Below are 20,907 nucleotides of genomic sequence, written 5' to 3'. Positions count from 1 at the left end.
GCAGACAGAATGCTCACAGGCAATTTGGCTCCAATCAGCTTCTATTGAGACCTACTATGTGCATGTGACAAAAATCACCACACAGAAACAATATTTGGGAATATGTGTGATGGTATTTATACTATGTTCAAAAACCAATTTCCACCTTTTCCCCAGGAGCCAGCAAGGTGGGGGTGGGGGCAACACAGGACTATTTGAATCTCCTTTGTCAATATTCTTTATACCTGCCAAAGAGAACATTCTGCTATCTTACAAGGAGATGCTACTCTCAACACAATACCTCCTATTATCCCTGAATCAATGGCTCCAGGCTTGGGGCAAGAGCATTGTGTCTTTTTTAAAGAAAGAAAAGGCTAGATCCTTTGAGGTTCGTAAGCATGCTGATTGGGTTTTCATTCGATTGTGAGGTGTGCTTCCCTCCTGCTCCATTACAGTCCCGCACAGTACCCAGCTGATGTGGACTTGGGGGAAAGAAAGACAAAGCTGTTGCATGAGGGATGATCCTCCCTTCACAGCCAGTCTTCAGTGAGAGCAGCAGGGTGGGGTGGGTGTAGGGTCAGCAGGAGTGCTAGGCAGGGGAGGGCTAGTGCTCTCACTTCATAGCAAGCCCTGGGAAGCAAGATTGTCCTTTTTAAGGGCTCCAAAGCATGGTGTCCCTGACCAGATCCCTGGCCCAGAGCATATGGGAATCAACTCCTAGGGCCACCACACAGGGGCTCTGTGACCTTGGGTCCATTGCCTAACCTCTCTGTGCTTCGTTCCCTGGGTTCTATGAGGAAGACAGACATTCACACAGTTCAGTCATCCTCCAATACTGAGGAAGATTGAATCCAGGACCTCCATGGATACTAAATTCCACGGCAGCTCAGGTGCTTCATATAAACTGCCGTAGTATTTACAGAATATTTACCCGTGCACATCCTGCTGTATACCTCAAATCATCCTTGGATTATTTATAAAGTACGCTCTGCATGTTCTGTAAATAATTGATACACTGTTCTGTGGAGGATGATAACAAGAATAGAAGTCTGTGCACATTCAGGACCCATGCGGTTTTTATCATCTTATTTTTGTGGTGCTGAGGATTGAACTTGGGGCTCCCTTTGTGAATGTTACTGATCTGAGGCTGGCTGTGCCCATGGATGCAGGACCCACAGACTCAGATGACTTCATGGCTACAGGGACTGACATCATGCCCTGCAAGGGCCAAGGTTTGTTTACACTAGCCACTCTTGCTCCAACTTCAGATAACTCACAAAGCCTGATGTTCAGAAATGCAGAAGTCATGAAGCGGTGTGGGATTTCACTTCCCCACTAAACATACCACTTTCTAAAAATAGTGTTGTGGTGGCCTTCTGGGACACAAAGCAGCAAGATGACGCTCCCTTCTCTCATCCAATCACATTCATCCTTCAGATCCCCTGGGATCCATGGCTGCCTCAGAACTTCTATGGCCTAGCCCAGCTGTTCTCTGATGACAGGAGAGCCAGCCTGTCTGGGAACGGGGCCTGGCCCTTTTTGCTTCTCCTCCTATCCCAGTATATCTTCCTACACGACCTCATCTTCCTCTGAACTGAGCTGGGCCCATGCACTGGGGTGCATGTGGCCACAGCTCATCTCTAGAGCAGCTCCCAGGCTTGGCCTCCAGCTTTTGTAGGGCCTTTTCTGACACCTGCCAGGGCTCTGCAGAAGCACAGCATGGGTGGGCAGGATTCCTGCTCCGGATCAGCCATTCCTGCTCCGGATTAGCCCTCTCGAATCCCTTCTCCCATCAAGCACCAGGGCTTGTGAGAAGCTAGGTACTCCCTACTCTAAGTTCAGAATTAACACATTGGCCTCACTTTCCCTGGAAAGGGTGAGGAACCAACCACTAAGCCTGGGGCTCTGAGGCCTGGGGGCTTCTCCCTGATAGTCATCATTAAATGTCTGGCCAAGCCCTTCCCACCCTGGGACTGAGGAAAAAACACAGACCAAGCCATAGCCGATCTCTCCCTCTAAAGGCTTTTAAAAACATCTTTAAACTCTATATTAAAATGTATAATATATATCATTAAATTTTTGGACCAAAAAAAAAGCCCTCAAAAGCACAATGAAAAAAGTCATCGATAGTGTTAGCTGTTTCTCTCATCATTTTGACCAAGTAACCAACACAAAATTTAAACAAGAGTTATTTGGGTCCATGTGTTTCAGGGGGTAGAGCACCATGGGTGGGCATAGCCCAGTCTGTGGTGGTAGGAGCTGGCAGGGAAGTTGTTCACATCCCGGCAGATCAGGAAGCAGAATGTTTGGGCAGGAAACAGACCGCTTAGCCAGAAGCAGGGAGTTCAGGCTAGAAGTGAGGCTGGAAGCTGGGCCAGAAGTGGGCTAGGCTATATTTCTCCAAGTTTAGTCCATTGACTCGCCTCTGCCTGTCATACTTCCCACCCCAGAGGTTCTATAACCTCTCAAAATAAAATCACCAGCCGGGGACCAAGTGTTCAAACACTGGAACCTGTAAGGGCACTTCAGAACATAACAGGAGGTTACCACAGTCCATAGTTAGTCAAATATAACAATGTGGTTCTATTCTGTTTGGAGAAGCACATTAGACCCATGAGCTTCAGCTACACTCACAGAGAGGAACAGTCATCCATTCCCACCTCCAGCTGGTAAGACTAAGTGTGTGGCCTCCACTTTGTAATTCAGACACATAGGTCTATGACAGGCATAGAACCCGATCATGGGAACCATTATGTATTATCTGGGCCGTGGTGTCCTGTTGTTTGTCCGAATACCCCATGAGATGCTGCAGTGAAAGGATTGTCTGGATGTGACTTACATCTTAGTCTCTTTTAGTAAAGCTGATTACCCTCCCTATGTGGATGGACTTCATGTAGTCAGTTAAAGGGTTAAGAGCAAGGACTGAGGTTTTCACAAAGAAGAAAGAACTGGGTCTCAAGACTTCCACATGGAGCCCCCCCCCCCCCCCCCCGCCGCCGCCGCCTGTTCATCAGCTCTCCTGTACATCATCCCACCTGTGTATTAGCCCCCTTAATCACGAGCTCTCCTGTTCATCAGCCCACCTCTACATCATCAGGGCCGGTGTTATCAGCTCTACCCACACATTAGACTTCCTGGCCTGCCTGGCCTGTTCTGCAAATTGCAGACTCATGATTGCAACCACAATTTCTGAATTCTGCCCTGACTGATGGAGTGCAGACTTGCCACATTCTACAACAGCATGAGCTAATCTATGAAACATCTATCTATTCATTTATCTACCTATCATCTATCTACAACTTACCTACCTACCTATCTCTATTTGTCTATCTATCTATCTATCTATCTATCTATCTATCATCTATCTATCTATCTCGCTGGTTCTGTTTCTCTGGATAACTCTGAGTCTGTGAAAAGCAAAATGTCAGGGCTGCTCTGAGACCCTTTGATGGAGTTACAGCAGGCCAGAGATCAAAAGCCATGAAGGAATGGCCACAGTGGCTCTGATCATTTGGGGGCACTCTTTGCTACCGCAATAGCTGTCTCACCAAACGCACCCTCTGTAGCACTCCTCTAACAGGGGAGCACATTGCAGAGCCCTCTGTGGCCGACACAGTGGACAACGTGCTGGCCCCAGATAGTCTCGGTCCCCCGCCAGAGCAAGTGGAGCCTGTGCCTGGCAGAGGCAAGGTCCTAGACAGCAGAGCCGAGAACAGCCTGTGAGGAGAAACTGGAGCACTGAGCCCACAGGAAGAGGACAGTCTCGTGGCTGAGAGCAAGAGCAGCTGCACCCTGTTTGCAGCTAAGGAGTTGCAGCGGGGCGGGGTCCATGTGTCAGCTTACATAAGCCACGGAGAAGAGATATGCGTGGCATCTAGAAGCTGGAACCCTGCTCAGAGGTGACCATGAGAACACGAACTTCCTGGAGTGTGTGATGGTTTGACCTTCCCCTGGGAGGCAGGATAGCATGCGCAAAGCAACTTGAGTCAAATTCCGAGGGACGGCGGCCACCACACTCACTCTAAGAGATGCAAATGGGAGAAGCTCTGAGAAAGAAGTTTCATAAAGCAAGTCGCCTTGCATGAGCCGCCTCATGGAAGGCTGGGTGTAGTGTAGGCACGGTGCTCTGCTCAGGCCGTGCTTTGAGCTCTGGTCACTTCCTTGCCCCCCAGCTTACGTCTAGCCTTCAGTATCGTTGATGCCTTTGCCTGTCTTGGGAAGGCAGGCAAGGTGAGTCAAGGGGTGTTAGCTCCACCCTCATGACCTCCCTGTCCCCTAAATGTACTTTGCAGGGCTGTGTCTTATTTCAGAAGTTCTAAGGATTAGAAGAGGAGTGCCGAGTGGAAGGAAGGGCACTCTACTCTTTAGTGGCAGGTGGCTCAGGTCAAGGAGAAATACAGCCTCCACCTGCCAGTGGACCATGGTAACGCTCCACACTCTAGGCCGAGAGGAATAGGCAGAGGACAAACTTCCCAAGCTGCTGGCCTTATAGTCCCACCCCTTCCTTAGTCTTGCTGGCTACCGGGACAGCACACTGATATGGCATGCTAGCTCTTATAGTCTCAACACCAGACTGGGCAGTTTGTGATGATTACAGACATTTCTTGGCTCTGGCACCTGGGAAATTCAAGATTGAGGGCCTTTATCCTGTCTTCATATGCAGAAGGAATTACATGGGACAAAGTGAGGGAGCTTAGAAGCTCAGATCTCTCTTCTCATAAAACCTCAGTCCCAACACGGAGGCCCATCCTCGCGACCTCATCTAATGCTAATGACCTCCCAAAGGCTGCCCTCCAAATACCATTAACACACTGATGTGGGGATTACCTTAGCTAAGATTTCTATTGCTGTGATAAAACACTATGACCAAAAGCACCTGGAGGAGGAAAGGGTTTATTTCATTTTACAGCTTGTAATTCCATCATCCAGTCAAGGCAGGAACCTGGAGGCAGGAACTGGTCCAGAGGCCTTGAGAAATGCTACTTACAGGCTTGTTCCTCATGGTTTCCTCGGTCTGTAGCACCCAGCCCCACCTGCCCAGGGGTGGCACCATTCACAGGAGCTGAGCCCTCCCCCATCCATCACCAGTCAAGAAAATGCCCTACAGACTTGCCTACAGGCCAATCCTAGGAAGGTATTTTTCTCAATTAAGATTCCTTCTTCCCGGATGACCCTCGCTTGTGTCAAGCTGACATTAAAACTAGCCAGCATAATTAAGTTCCCAATGCATGAACTTTGGGTACACAGTCAAAGCACTGCATGGTGACGAGCTTAGTTTCCTCTGACTCCCTCCTCTGTCCTCGCACAGTCTGAGGAGAGTGCAGCTTTCTAAACACAGTCGACTCCATTAGAAAAGGCAGCCCCCTGCTCGGCCAGTCTGATGCCACCTGCCTATAATCTTTAGCCAACATCTTTCAGAAATGCCTCCAAGCCACTGGGCCTGGCATTTGCCCAATGAAGATCAAACCGAGACCCCACCAGCCACACAGGACTCTCACTTCTACTGACCTGATGTCTCAAGTTCCTGTCCTCTAGGGACCCCAAGCCCAAGGTCCAGTAAGTCACCACACAGCAAAGACAGCCTGGCCCCCAGATCATAAGAGGCTATGTCTGGGCTCCTCTCACGGCAGGTGAGTGGACTGAATGGCTGCGGAGGCCCCTTCCAGCTCATGTCCTCTGGGGAGTTGCATCTTGTCTTAGTTAGGGTGTCTAATACTGTGAAGAGACACCATGGCCATGGTAACTCTTATAAAGGAAAACCATTTAATTGAAGCTGGCTTACAGTTCAGAGGTTGAGTCCCTTATCATCATGGTGAGAAACACGGCAGCATGCAAGCAAACACGATGCTAGAGAAGTAGCTCAGAGTCCTACCTACATCTTGATCCGCAGGCAGCGGGAGTGACAGTGACAGTCGGCCTTGGTTGAGCATCTGAGACTTCAAAGCCCACCTGCACTGACGCACTTCCTCCAACAAGGCCACACCTCCTAATATTGCCACTCCCTGTGGGCCAAGCATTCAAAGACACGAGTCTATGAGGGCCTTTCCTATTTACCCACTTCACCCATATTTTGGATTGAATGTGTACCCCGCCCCCCACACAAGTCTACTTATAGAAGTCCTAGTTGCCAAGGCAATGGAGTTGTAGGTGGATCCTTCAGAAGGTAAGGATACCATATAGATGGCATCCTCACAAGAGGATCAATGCCTTTAACTCTACAGCTTGTCTACATGTGAGGACACAAGGGAATCAGTCAGTTTACAAACCAGAAGGTAGGTCCAGACCCAGGATCTAGAACCTTCATCTTGACCTCCTTAGCTCTAAAACTGAGAACTAAACGTCTGTGGTTTAAACTCAGGGGCATTTTGATGCCGCTGAGGCAGCTGCCCCACCCGCTATCCATCTACCTCCCCTAGCCCCCCATCCAGGGGAGAACCCTCTCAGGCAAACCAGTGGCAGGTCTTGTTCTCTCTTTTGTTTGTTTGTTTAGACAGGGTTTCTCTCTGTAGACCAGGCCAGGTTGACCTCAAACTCACTGAGATCTGCCTACCTCTGCCTCCTGAGTGCTGGGATTAAAGGCGTGCGCCACCCAGCTCTGGCCTGTCATCTTGACCTCGGTGACCCATTCTTCCATCACAGCATCCCTCTGACTGTGCATCCCTCTGACTGCCCTCTCTCACCTTTAAGGAGCCAGCTCCATGCAGCCTCTCCGCCCACCTTCCTGATCCACTGTCTGTCTGGTGACGACCCTCACTCCATCTTGTGACCTTGGTCTCACGACTTGTCTCCCCACCAAGCTGCAAGAGTCGGTGTCTTCTTGCCCTCCCTGCACCCTGCACTTCAGAGTTACTCAATAAATAAACTAGTATGGCACGCCAATGGTGACTGTCTTCCACTCTCCAAGCTCCTGCAGTCCAGAGAAGGTGAGAGCAGAGGCCTACTGTGTGACGGGCTCCTGCAGTCCCTCTGTCCCTCACTAGTTCATGCTTCTTGCCTTGCGACTCCCATGCATTCAGTCACTCAGCCAACACTTGCTAAGGACATGCCCCGTTCTAGGCACCCATGGCCGTATTTTGCATGAGGTCTTGAGTGTAGTAGTTTCTAGTGTTTATTGGCTGTGAAAAGAAAACAGTGACAGCCCCGCAGCATATATGGATGTTGTCAGTCAAGAAGGGGTCACATACCATTGTATCCCTTGGTAGCATTGCATCCAACTTGGTAGACTCTGTGGGGGTTGCACCACAATAAGGTCACCTTGTCAGGCATTTCTGAGTGCTCCCGTTGTAAAGTAATGCATAGCCATAAATAACTGGATTCCTTCACGTTTCTTAGCAGCAGTATCCACACAGGTTCCATCTGGCCCCTCCCAGTATCTTCTACGAGGTGTATTCCTTTCTTACTTTATAGGTGAAGGGACCGAAGTAGAAAAGGTGGATGAAACAAGCTACATCACACTCCACGGCAACCAGCAGAGCAGGGACAGGAGCAGGTCCCACAGAGAGGCTCCTGAAGGCCCTGAACAGGCCACCTCCTCCCAGGAGCCAGCAGCAAGCCGTCCTGCACTGCCCTTGGGATCCCGTCCACGGGCTTCTGCCAAGGCCAGCTTTTGGGCCCTGCTCCTAGGAGGAGCTTCCACGTGGGACAAGGGAACAACTGTGAAACCACAGACATGACAGCTGGAGTCAGGCTGGAGTGCCACTCCAGGACCAGAGTCCAAACCAGTCCAGAAAACAGAACCCCTGCAGCTGTCCCCGGCCATGGAGTCCAAGGCTTCTTTGTGAACTGGTAAAGCCTCTGCCAAGGCTGAATCTATTGCTGTTAATCAAAGATGGTGACTAGTTTATCTTTAAAGACAGATGTCGGTGGAACTGCACCACGACTCGTGTTCAGACCCAGTGTTCCTGAACCAGGATCTGAGAAGAGGGAGGATAATATTCCGTGGAAATTTTGGAGAAAAATAAAAATAAAAATGAGCAAAATCAGTACCCATTTTCTCATCAACGCTGTAGAATTATACCTGAAATTTCACAGCAAAACAGCCTGCATCTGAGGTTAAATCTGTGCAACTCCAATTCACATAACAGCTTCACACAGCTGTCCATGCCTCCTGGCGGCAGGTGGGGGCACAGTGAGGAGGACTCCCTCCGTGTGACGCAGGTTCCTCCCCTGCTGTGATGCCTGGTCCTGGAGAAGAGCTGGGCTAGTGTGGTGTCTTAAGGGCAGTCGGAACTTCTGGCTATCATGGGTCCTGCCTTTTCTGAGGCTCATTGTTGAGGGGAGAGGACCATCTGATGTCTCGCCAGAGCTGCCAACCAGCCCACTCAGCCTTCTTCACTTCAAGCTCTATCCTCAACCCAAGACCATCCTGCTGCCTAGGTAGGTGTCCTGAGGACTGACTGCCCCCTTCTCCAAGACATGTGCAACTCAAAGTCCTGAAGCCTCCAATTTTCAAAGTCACCTTTTCCTTTCATAGTCACACACACACACACACACACACACACACACACACACACACACGCTTAACAGAAAGCCCACAATATCCTAAAAGTGCTGGTTCCAAGGCTTGGGGACAATGTATTGTAACATCTTTCTGGAAGCCTTTTACGCTGGATTCTCCAAGTATTCCTCTGCCATTTCTCAGAACTCCCTGGGAGATGAGCACCTAAAACATATATGAAATTACCCTAGCGACAGGGAAAATTTGTTGGAAAGCTCCTTCACTGGAGGAGAGGAGGCAGGACTGGCTTCTGGTCCAAATGAAACCAGAGGCTCGAAAGCCACATGGTCCTCTCACTGTCTCCTCCACTCCCTTATGTGTGTGGGTTCACACTGTAGACTTAGCAACATAGCCATTGATTCCGTGGGGGGGGGGGGGGGGGCGGGGCGGGGGGCGATGGACTCTCTTTGAAGTCCCAAGGCAGGACCTGATCAGGTGAATTCCAATTTGCTGTTCATTCCCTTATTGTAGATGGTAGAGTAAGGCCATCTCATTGATCCCAGCCCAATCAGTGCACTGAGAGGACCACAGCAAGCCAGCTGCCAGACAGATGACATGGCTGGAGAAGAATATGCAGTCCCAAGAAGAAGCACAGGTTCTTGAGAGGTGGGACACTCTTAGAATTCATGATGGCCATGACCCTCCAAAAACCAACTGCATATCAGATACGTGGTGTGTCTGCGGTGTTAAATATCTCAGGGGAAAAGTAAAGACACAAGTATCTAAGCCAGGCACGCTGGCGAACCGGACAGCTCTGGGGAGGCTAAGGTAGGGGGATTGCAATATTGAGGCCAACCTGGATTTCTTACACAGAAAGGGCCAGTCTTAAGAACAAGGAGAAGGAGGAAGAAGAGGAGGAGGAGGAGGAGGAGGAGGGGTACAGGAGGGAGAGGAGGAGGGAGGAGATTAAGAGGAAAAGAAAAACCTGAAAAGGTTTTGTCTCCATCCATTCTCTATTGCTGTAACAGAAACCCTGACCTGGGTAATTGATAAAGGATGGAAATTTGTTTCGATCACAGTCCCACCGTCTGGGAAGCCCTGGAGCCTAGCAGTGGCATCTGGTGAGACCTTCCTGCTGCATTGTTACATGAATGACAGAGGGTATTCTATGATGCACTTCAGCAGGAGGGCCAGACAGCTCACTGTAATAACAAAGTCATTTCTGACAAGGAAACCTGTCCCATGAATCCACACACGGGTTAGTCCATGCCTTTCTGACCCAATCACTTCCCAGTCTCCAAGACCATCATCTTCAGTACCAAGTTCCACACAGGAAGGTGGAATGAGGATATTGTTAAACCACAACAGCTCTTTATAAGAATAATCATGAAGCCAGGCAGTGGTGGCACATGCCTTTAATCCCAGAACTTGGGAGGCAAAGGCAGGCAGATCTCTGTGAGTTGAAGGCCAGCCTGGTCTACAGAGTGAGTTCCAGGACAGCCAGGGCTGTTACATACGGAAACCCTGTCTCAAACAACAACAACAACAAAGAATAACCACTAGGAAAGAGTTGTGATGGAGTACTCCCAGGAAAGTACCATTCTGGAACAACAATGTTGAGTCCAGCTTCCTACTTCCTGCCTCTGCTGACCTCTCCCAACTCTGTATCCTCCATGATGAACACAGTGTAGTGCCTCTTCCTGGTTCCCCAAGTCCTCCCAGTGTGAGCTAGTGAGTATCAGGAGTCTTTGAAACAGCAAGGGTTAATGACAATCACTGCTCACATGCACTGACCATGGGAGTCTCTCTAACCCCTTTGCTCCTTATATGTGACTTCAGCTCTGTCCTCTATTCTAACACTTTCTCTCTAGAGCACAGACGCCAACCCTCCACTCCTCCTCCCTCAGTCTAGTCCTTTCTGTTGCTCGGCTTTATGAAGAAAGTTGAGAAAATGTGGCGAAGACTAGTCAGGGGAACCTAGGAGGCACACGGTGGTTGGTTTGCTATTGCTATAACAGGTTGAATTCGGGTATCTCTGCGCTCTGACCACACAGATTCTCCAGGACAAGCCATAAGCATCCCTGTACAATGATATGTAACGGAAGTACCCCAAGAAAGGCAGCTCAGAGAGGGGTGACTGCTGACAATTCCCTCAAAGAAATTAAATATCTAGGAAGAAACCTGACTAAGGAAGTGAAGGACCTCTACAGGGAAAACTTTAAACCTCTGAAGAGAGAGGCTTCCTCTTGCAGCAGACAGGAACAAATACAGAGACCCACAGCCAGACGTCACACACAGAGAGAGACTTCAGAACACACAGCTCTAAACGAGATGTCTCCATCAAATCCCTTCCCTCACAGTTCAGAGAATCCCACAGAAGAGGGGGCAGAAGGAGTGGGGGAGAGAGAGGGGACAAAGGACACCAAGAAAGCCAGGCGCTCTAAGACAATTGAGCCGAGCTCATGTGAACTCACAGAGACTGAAGCAACAGCAATCACAGCCTACACGGGTCTGCGCCAGGTCCTCTGCACATACACTGTAGCTTTCAGTTCAGTGTTTTTATGAGACTCCTGAATGTGAGAACAAGTGGGTCTCTGATTCTTGGGCTTTCTCCGGGGATTCTTTCATTTTTCTTTTGGCTTGGCTTGTCCAACTTCCGGTTTTGTTTCATTTTATTATATTTGATTTTGTTAAAAATAAAATATTTTTTTAATAAAAATAAGTAAAACTCTGAAGAAAGAATATAGAAAGACACTAGAGCATGGAAAGACATTCCATGCTCAAGAATTGGTAGAATTAACATTGTGAAAATGACTATTTTACCAAAATCTGTTTATAGACTCAATGTAATCCCAATCAGAACCTCCATCTCATTTCTCTTTCAGAGAAAGAGGGGGGAAAAACTATCCTAAAATTCATAGAAAATCACAAAAGGCCCCCAAATAGTAAATTAAAAAAAGTCCTCGGGCGGTGGTGGCGCACACCTTTAATCCCAGCACTCGGGAGGCAGAGCCAGGTGGATCTCTGTGAGTTGGAGGCCAGCCTGGGCTACCAAGTGAGTTCCAGGAAAAGGCACAAAGCTACACAGAGAAACCCTGTCTCGAAAAACCAAAAAAAAAAAAAAAAAAAAAAGTCCTATGCAAAAAGGGCAATGCTGGAAGGATTACCATTCCAGATCTTAAAAGTATTATAGAGCCATAGTAATACAAACAGTATGGTACAAACACAAACACAGACATATAGACCAATGGAACATAATTAAAGACCCAAACACAAGTACATGTAACTTCAGCTTTTAATATTTGACAAAGATGTCAGAAGCATATGCTGGAGAAAAGAAAGCATCTTCAACAAATAGTGCTGGGAAAACTGCATGTCTACATGCCAAACAATGAAATTAGACCTGTGTCTATCACCCTGCACAAAAACTAACACTAGCTGGATTGAAGACCTAAACCTGAAACACTGAAACTGCTGGAAGAAATCTCAGGCAGTGCCCTACAGGATATAGGTGTAGGAAAGGGCTTTCTGAATAGGACTCCATTTCCCAAGAGTGAAGGACATAAGTGGACAAAAATTCATAAAATTAAAAGGTTTCTGCACCACTAAAGAAACAATCAACCAGGTAAAGGGGAAGTCCACAGGACAGGATCTTCTCTTTGCCACCCATGCAACTGACAGGATTAATATCCAGAATCTACAAAGAACTCAAGAAACAAAGAGTAGAAAAAAATAAATGACCTACTCAAAAACTGGGCCTGAGGCCTGAATACACAGATAGTTCTCAGAGGAGGAGGAGGGAAAGGAGGAGGAGAAGGAGGACAAAGAGGAGAAGGAGGAGGAGGAGGAGGAGGAGGAGGAGGAGGAGGAGGAGGAGGACAAAGAGGAGAAGAAGGAGGAGGAGGAGGAGGAGGAGGAAAAGGAGGAGGAGGAAGAGGAGGAGGAGGAGGAGGAGGAAAAGGAGGAGGAGGAGGAGGAGGAGGAGGAGGACAAAGAGGAGAAGGAGAAGGAGGAGGAAAACTGGCTAGGAAATAGTTTAGAAAATATTCATTATCCTAAGCAATTAGAGAAATAAAAATCAAAGCAACTTTGAGATTTCATCTCACCCCAGTCAGAATGATAAAGATCAACAAAACAACTCACAACAAATGCTGGAGAGGATGTGGGGTAAGGGAAAGCTCCCCATTAAAGCTGGTGGGATTGCAAGCCAGGAAAGTCACTATGGAAACCAGTGTAGAGAATTCTCAAAAAGTTAAAAGCTGTACCACTTCTTAGCATATGCTCAAAGGACTCAGCACCCTCCTCCACAGACACTTGCTCAGTCATGTTCATTGCTGTTCTATTCACAATAGCTGGGAAATGGAGCTTTGTCTCCGTAGCGTAGTGGCTTTCCCATTCGCCTCACTGTAGGAAGTGGAAGCAACAGAAGTGTCCTTCAACCAATGAATTGATAATGAAAATGTGGTACATATACACTACAGGATATTATTTCACTGGAAAGAAAAATTAAATCATATCCCTTACAGGTAAATGGAAGGAATGAGAAAGGATCCTATTGAGATAACCTAGACCCATAAACACAAATGTTGCATGTTCTATTTCATGTAAAGGTCCTAGCTTTAAATTTTCAGATGTAAGTACATATCCTAGAGTAACTGCAGAAACCAGGAAAATAAAAAGAGATCATTGCTGGCATGGGGGTGGGGGATAGAAAGAAGAATAGCAGGGTACAAGTAACCTACCTGATGGAGGAAATGGGAAAGATAGGTGAACTCCAATTAGAGAGAGGGAGGGAGATTAATACAGAAGAAGGATAAAAGAGAGTAGAAAAACAGTAAGGATAGCTGAAAAGGCCATAAGGAATCAACTATCTACTTAAAAATACCTGTTAATACTCATTAAGTCAGTTTATAAATACACATACAGAGTTTAAATTAAGTTTTCCCATCTGAGCTGGCAATGCTTCCTCTAGAGCCAACGACCATCTCACAAAACTCTAACACCAAGCATGAGAAGCCCTCTATTGAGGTTGGTCAGGGCTGTACAAGAGACTCCCCAAATATTCCAGGCTATTATTGTCCTTGGTTGCCCTTCAAAGGTGGAAGGTGTGCCCCTATTGCTGAAGACACCATCACTTCAGACATAGGGCCCCAAGGCCTCTGAGCTAGAAGTGACCGAAAAGCCTCCTCCCCAAGGACTAGATTTCATGGAACAAGAAGGTGCCATGCAAGTTTCCAGAAGCAACCAATGGTCCTACTCAACTGTGACACCTGTGAACCACATCAACAACAAGCATGGCACAATAATCCTGAGGGTGCAGTGGTGGTACACATGCCTGGGCAATAACCAGCATCTCTCTAACTAGGTCTGCTGAACAAGAGGGAAACCATGCCTAGTACAGGAAATCTAACCAACTGCCCAGGGCTGGTGAAGTCGTGGATCTTGAAGGTGTAGCTACAACCACCACTTTACTAAACCAACATAATCTCTAACTACATTCTAAATATTTGTCCTTATACCCACAGATAAGTGTAGCCTTCATCCCTCATCAAGGAAACTTCTCTTTGCAACAGACAGAAACCGCGTGAGTTAGTTTTGTGTGTCAACTTGACACAAACTAGTCATCAGATTTGAAGGAGCCTCAGTTGAGGAAATGCCTCCACGAGATCTACTGTAAGGTATTTTTTCAATTAGTGATAATTGGGATAGGACCCAGTTCATGGAGTGTGGTGCCATCCCGGGCTGGTGGTCCTGGGTTCTATAAGAAAGCAGGCTGAGCAAGCCATGGTAAGCAAGCTAGTAAGCAGCACCCCTCTATGGCCTCTGCATTAGCTCCTGCCTCTAGGTTCCTGCCCTGCGTGAGTTACTGTTCTGACTTCCTCCAATGATGGACTATGATCTGGAAGTGGAAGCCAAATAAATCCTTTCCTCCCTAACTTGCTTTCTGGTCTTGGTGTTTCACTGCAGCAACAGAAACCCTGACTAAGACAGAGACCATTACAGAAAACCACAACCCATCAAAATGCAGAGTTTTGGAGCCCAGTCCCAACAGACACATCTACAAATCAACACCTACACCCAAGGCTCAGGGGACATTGTGGGCTAGGGAGCCGAAAGATTGTAAGAGCCAGAGGATCAGGGAGTTTGCTATGAGACTGTGTCTCCTATTAATGTTGTAAGTTACACCCACAAAGTCTCACCAACCTGACTGCCTAAACCAGAGCTGAACAGGGACAACAACAAAAGACATACTAAAGTGGATGAGGGACGGACCAGGAGGCTTCAACCCTACACAAAGAACTGCAGGCGACTAAGGAATGCTGAGAGTGGGAGAAATCGTCTTCCCTAGACACCAATCGGCTGTGCAGCACCCAATGGTCAGCCCTGAAAACATATACATAAAAATAACATTACACAGACTGAGCAGGTTTTACTTACCTATTTAAGGCTATATATGTATATACATATATGTACGTAACAACGGTTAACGGAAAAGAGGCCATGATTTTGAAAGAGACCAAGATGAGGAATGTGGTAGAGTTTGGAGGGGAAAAAGGGAAAGGAGAAATGATGTAATTGTATTATAACTTAAAAAAAAAATAAAAGAAGCAATAAAAAAAGAGAGGGGTGATGCAGGACAGCCAACAGAAAGATCTTAGGCAAAGCTCCAGCCTGGTCCCGTGGAGAGCTCTCGAGAGTCGATAATTCCTCCAGGCAAAGGGTCTCTTGCCAGTGATGCCAGGGCTGTCCTGGAGGCTGGAAGGAGACACGCTGCTGGATACTTGGGGATTCTAACTGGTTTAAAAAAAGGAAATCCAGTTTTTTGAAGGCAGTTCTTCCAACAGGGATCCAGACTGGGTGTGGACATGTATTTGGAAACTCAGGAAAGCCAAGACAGCAACACTGCTAAGGACTGAATGTATATCCCCCCGCCAGCCCGATCCTCATGGATTTATCCTACTCCAAATGTCTTTGAGAGGTTTTCAGGTTAAATGAAATTGTGAGGATGTGGCCCCAAGAGAGTAAGTACCCTTTCTCTTATGAGAAGAGAAGACACAAGAAGGCAGCCATTTACAAATCAAGAAGACCCTCGTTGGGGCTGACAGTAACGGCACCCACGTCTCAGACTCCCCGGCCCTCGGAGCCATGAAAGCCCATCGGCTGATGAGCCACCCAGCCTGTGGCATCGTGCTATAGCAGCCAAGTGACCAAGGCAAAGCTACCACGAAGGAATGTGTGCTGAGTGCCACAACACCAGCCTGCCTCCCACTCTGGGCCACACCACCCTACCCCAGCTAAACTCTGGCCATACTCTAACATCCTGCCCCGGCCCAGCTCCTGCCTAACTGCTCATCCTGATTCCTCCAAATGACTGGAGGTCTCCCCTTCTCCGTTGACGTAAGTGTGCCTGTAACGCCTGTCCCAGGAAGTCCCAAAGGCACACCACGAACTGCCCCGAGCTCCTGCAATCCCATCCCTCTCTCTCCCTTATTTTTCTGCCCCCCCCTTCTCTAATCCCCTCTCTCTTCCCTTTTCTCTCCCCTCCTCTTCTCTTTCCCTTCCCTTCCCTTACCCTAGAGGTTGTGATGTTTGTCCTGAGGACACCCTCTTCGATCTGGGCACTCACTGTGAGGTAGGTCCCAGGCATGCTCCACAAAGTGGGCTCAACGAAACTACACACTCTCCTGCTGGCCCAGTCAACTCACTCAGAGCCTACCACCCCAGGTCGTGTTGAGCCCTTACTTCCTACAAGAGCCCTCTCTGATCAAGGCCATTTACCGGAGTCCAGTAAAGCCACTTCCTGCCCGGGGTTTGGGAAGGAAGTTGCCTTCCTACCCCCTGTCATCTCCAAAATAAACAAGAAATCTGGTCCATTCTTCCTCAGCTTTTCCCAAGAAGATTTCCTTGCACCAACCATGGGGTCAAGGTGTGCGTCAAAAGAGAGGGAAGCGGGAAGCGGGAAGGGAAGGCCACACTCATCCAGGCAGGGAAATCGGAGAACAGTCCCAACAGGTGAGCGGGTGAGTGGGTGAGTGGGTGAGCAGTTCCCACTGAGGCCCTGAGATTTCAGGGAGGGAGCAGGGGAGATGGAGCAGAGGTCCTGCAGGAACAGACTGGGCAGAAAGACTGAAGGACAGACACATGGAGTGTCTGAGTGTCTTGAACCAGGCTGAGTTCTCCACAGCCTCTACTGGATGGCTGCACCTCTGGGAAAAGCCTGTGCCTACCTCTTAATCACATTCCTGGAATGCCTTCCCCTCAGAGTCTGAGGACAACCACTGCTTAAGCTTTTAACCCATGCACAAAAGGCCTACTTGCCAGGAACATTGCCTGTGCTTCCCAGATCTGCACCTGTCACCAATGAGAGCAGGGATGCTCAGCTCTACCTGGTTCTAGGACTCTTGATCCCTATCCCAATCTCTGAGGTCCAAATCCCCGGGAGATCCCTTCCCCAACTTGCTCTCACTGCTTCGGTTGTTTTTGTTTTCAAGCATTTTTGTTTTGATATAAGTTCAAATGTACAGAAAAATTGTGCTGTGACTGGATCACACTCTCATCCCCTTGTCCAGCCCTTTCCTGTATATGCTACACCAACATGCTGACCTCTGTGCTCCTGTAGTCTTATGAACCATTTTGAAGCTCCCTGGGTAATTGGGACCTCTCAAACCAGTGAGGATTGCTGGTCCAGATGGTCTCAGGAAGCCCCCATGAATCCTTAGGACCACCCTGCCTCTCTATTCCTGGCTCTTGGCTCTGAGAAGCTTCAGCCCTGGCAATGCTGGTGGGAAGACCATGCACATTAAGCCCTGCTCTGGGAACTGGAGTTTGTCCCCAGGCCGCCTGCAGAAGTTGCTGCCCAGAGCTAGCTATAAATAACTTGGAGGCGGCTGGCTGTGGGGTGGTGTCACTGCTACCCTGGGGGAGGCGGGTGAAGAATGCCCTGGTGCCCAGGACTTTACCTTGGCCCATAGGTCGGGCAAGGCAGGACAGGCCTGGGGGAGGGACCAGGCAGACCTCCTTCAGGAAGCAGCCTCTTCTGGTCCCCATCCCCTAGCGGCAGTATCTGGTGTCCCATGGGGGTTCCAGGCTGTCTTCCCAGTGCACGGCTCCTCTGCCTGCTTTGCCTGCTCCCACTGCTCCAGGTAAGTGGCTGAGTGCGTGTGCTGGGGCACCAGAATGGGAGCTCCCAGCTCTGTGACAGGGGGCAAGAAGGGAGTCTCAGGATTTGGTAGCTGGGTAGCACTGGGGATCTATGTCTCTGAAAATGGGACAGAGTCTCATACCCAGAGGGGTCAGGAAAAGGAACAAGGAGAGTGAGATCAGTTAGGACAGGAGAGGAAGTCCTGTGTGCATGAGCATGGGGCTCTGAGGTGACAGCGTGGAGTGTAGAACCAGTCCTTTGTGGTTAACAATTCTCTCTCGGCTGCCCAGCCTCCCCTCCCCCACAGCTCCTTCCACCGATTCTGATGATCCCCAGATCTCTTCTCCACTCTTTCTCCAGCAAATCACCAGAGAGCCACCCCCACTCACTGCTGCCTACCCTCACCTCCGCTAACCCCCACCCAGCACCAAATGAGCCACGGGCAAGAAGGCCAGGAGAAAACATGCTGTCTGAGGAGCTGGTGTGAAGGATAGAGGGCAGCTAAAAAGAAAGGGCTGAGGAAGTGGGGTGGCTCCCAGAAACAGGTGCAGAAGCAATCCACCTCCAACTGTCTTCTCATTTTACATATGGGGAAACTGAGGCTCAGAGAGCAAGGTAACCTTCCTGAGGCCACCCTTCTCATGAAAAACTATATTCAAATGACCCCACGAGACAGAGCCAAGCTAGAAGTCCTGCATGCCCTGGAGTAGCTTCAGGGACAACGTCTTGGACCTCAGTATCCCCAGGGGTGCCAGGACTGATACATTAGACCATCATTCCACGGACACCTAGTGTCAGCTATCTGAGGCTTTATGGCTTTTACCACCTTGGGCAGGCTCCTCAAACTTACCCAGCCTGAGTTTCCTCATCAGGAAAATGAAGACGCTTCCTCAGTAGGGTTATCCTAAAGAATAACGAAGAACATACAAGTCAAGCGCCTGTGTGGAGAAAATTCTAGGTGTGGGTGTCAGGTGTGAGGACATCAGGGCTCTGTCCTCCCTGAGGCCTGGCCAGGGCCAAGAAGTGGGTACCAGACAGAGGTATGGGCCATGATATTCAACATCCCTCAGGACCAGCCCACACCTTCCTCCACCTTTTCTAAGGTCCCCAGACTGAGACAGAAATTAGTTCCTTGCCACAGTTACTGGGCACACCACCAGATGGAGCATAAATACACCCTGGTCTTTCTGACCCCCAAGCCCCTTCCTTGCCCCAGGCCTTCTCGGTAATAGGATTGATTTCTGGGTCCTTGGCCAACTATTCTGATATTTCAGCCCCCAGGGAAATGCGAACTTGAGAGCAAGGCAGTAGTGTGGGGAAAAGCAGCAGGAAGAATGTAGCTCGAAGCTCTCTCACTTATCCAATCTGGACTTAACAAGTACCCACAGACCAAGGCTGCAGCTGTGGAAGCCCACCCCGGGCTTCTGTCCTGGTGTGCTCACAGTCGGAAAGGGCCCTGGCAGGGAGAACAGCAAAGAAATAGTGTGTATTTATAACCTTTGTAAATTGGGTCTGCAGAATGAGAGAAAAGGTGTGAGAGACCCTGGCGGGAAGTAGAGAAGTCTGGTGGGAGGAGGCAGAGGCCGATCAGCAGCCTGGGGTGGCTATGAAAGGAGGGCTGGGGGAGGCTGTCAGGAGCCAGACCTGCAGAAGAGATCTACATCCCAAGTGCATAGGGAGACCTCTAAACAGAAGCGGTATGGGTCTGATTTACAGGAGAGGGGTCAACATAGAGAAGGGAGAATATCCCTCTCCCTCTCTGCTCTTCCAGAGCCTGGAGGATATAGCCGGTCTTGAACTAGGGCTTCCAACCTACCCTCGAGGGCCTCTGAAGGCCTCTGGGGACCTCAGAGAAATGGTGCATGCCAGGTCCTGTGCTGGTCCGCAGACTGGTGGTTCAGGCAGGGCAAGCATACTAGATGAAGTGCTCCAAAATCCCAAACTTTTAAAGTAAATTTTGTATTTGGGATTTCAAATTTGGGGATTATGGATGTTCAGCCAGTGAAGTCCATATAAATATTCCAAACTCTGGGAAATTTCCGATGTCTGAGACATTTGCAGTCCTAAGCATGTCAAATAAAGACACCCTAGCTGCTGTATCTCCCATCTAACCTCTGTGAAGGCCCAGGAGTCCAGCCCCTCTCAGCCAGTTCCAGCCCCTCACCTTGGGAAAGGGATGGCTTCTCTTGAGCCCCTTACCCCAGGTGCTGGTTTTTGCCCAGAGAAGGCCCAGCAAAGAAAGGAGACACAGAGATGCCAGGCTGTGTCCAAACAGCTGTAGAAAACTGGACCTTATAACCCACTCCATCCTCTCCCAAAGCGGAGTTCATACCCACGCTTCTGCATCCCCCCCTACACTACCCCTTGCCAAGAATACAGCATACCCAAGGCCATTTCCCAGAAGCTCTGTCATCTAATGACTTTCCACCAAAAATTCAACTCCCTTCTGAGTGTTTTCTAACCTAATCAGCTAATTTAGTCTCTTTGGTTTGGCCATTTTGCCGGTGTTTAAGTATTTTTTTTTTCCTGAAGTAATTTGTCTGTGGGCACTGCCTACTGAGTTCTGCAGAACTTGGCAGCCCTGAATTGGCGGCTGTAGATTGACAGCAGAACTCAGCAGCCTCTTCATGAACTTCATCTGGTCAGAAACAGTGTGTCTGGAGTGACTATCGAAAATGCTAACTTCTGAAAATGGCATCTTAGATCTACAGGGGTGGGGAGGATGGACTGCCCCACATCCGGATTTTGCTGGTTTTTCTGTGCAGCGGGACTATGTAGAACATGTGGGGCTCCAGCTAGGTGCCCTGTGCTCCTCTGCTTGAAGTTTCAAGACAACACAGGGAACCCAGACCTAAGACCCTCTTATTTCCATCTGTCAGTTGAGGAGGGGGGTCAGGGCTCAGGGTCATTGCTCTGGTGAAGGGCAGGGTCAGAATCCTAAATATGCAGTTGACTCTGTTGCCTTAAAAAAAAACCTTAATTTTAATGTCAAGCTATTTTTATGACATTCGGACAGACGCCACAGGTCAGAAGGTGACTATTAGGCCAAGTGGACACTAGATGCGTTGATAGATAAGGAGAGTGCTCTTAAACCAAGTCACCTGCCCTAAGGCCTCCTGCTGGCCAGCTCCCTCCACACAGCAGCAAGGAGCTGCTTCTGGAGCCCAGGTGAGAAAGAGGGATGGGATGGAAGAAATAACTTCACCAGCCCTCAGAGAGTAGGGCAGAGCGAGGAGGCCAGAGTCCCTCCCAGGGCCTGGCAGGTGATTCGGGACTTGAAAGGAGATATCAAGACATCATAGGAAGAGGGGCTCACTGAGGGGTCCACTGGCAAAACTGCAGGGGTGAG

The 20,907-nt window shown here is 49.0% G+C and overlaps 1 protein-coding gene and 1 non-coding gene across 3 annotated transcripts in view; both read left to right on the top strand.

Annotated features, from left to right (window-relative positions):
• Window positions 1-357: 357 nt before the first annotated feature.
• Window positions 358-457, top strand: LOC131907566 (small nucleolar RNA U13). The gene has a single exon (XR_009378468.1). It is a non-coding gene; the product is annotated as a small nucleolar RNA U13 (small nucleolar RNA).
• A 17,033-nt stretch (window positions 458-17,490) lies between these two features.
• Window positions 17,491-20,907, top strand: part of Crhr2 (corticotropin releasing hormone receptor 2) — a 41,821-nt gene continuing 38,404 nt past the window's right edge. For both annotated transcript variants that reach the window (XM_059256681.1, XM_059256679.1), the window contains exon 1: window positions 17,491-17,559. In XM_059256681.1, the coding sequence (XP_059112664.1) occupies window positions 17,491-17,559 (69 nt within the window). The remainder of the gene's footprint in view (window positions 17,560-20,907) is intronic.

This window comes from Peromyscus eremicus, chromosome 3, assembly GCF_949786415.1.
Source record: "Peromyscus eremicus chromosome 3, PerEre_H2_v1, whole genome shotgun sequence".
NCBI lineage: Eukaryota > Metazoa > Chordata > Mammalia > Rodentia > Cricetidae > Peromyscus > Peromyscus eremicus.
Note: the sequence above shows the minus strand (reverse complement) of the source record. Positions and strands in the feature narration are given on the sequence as shown.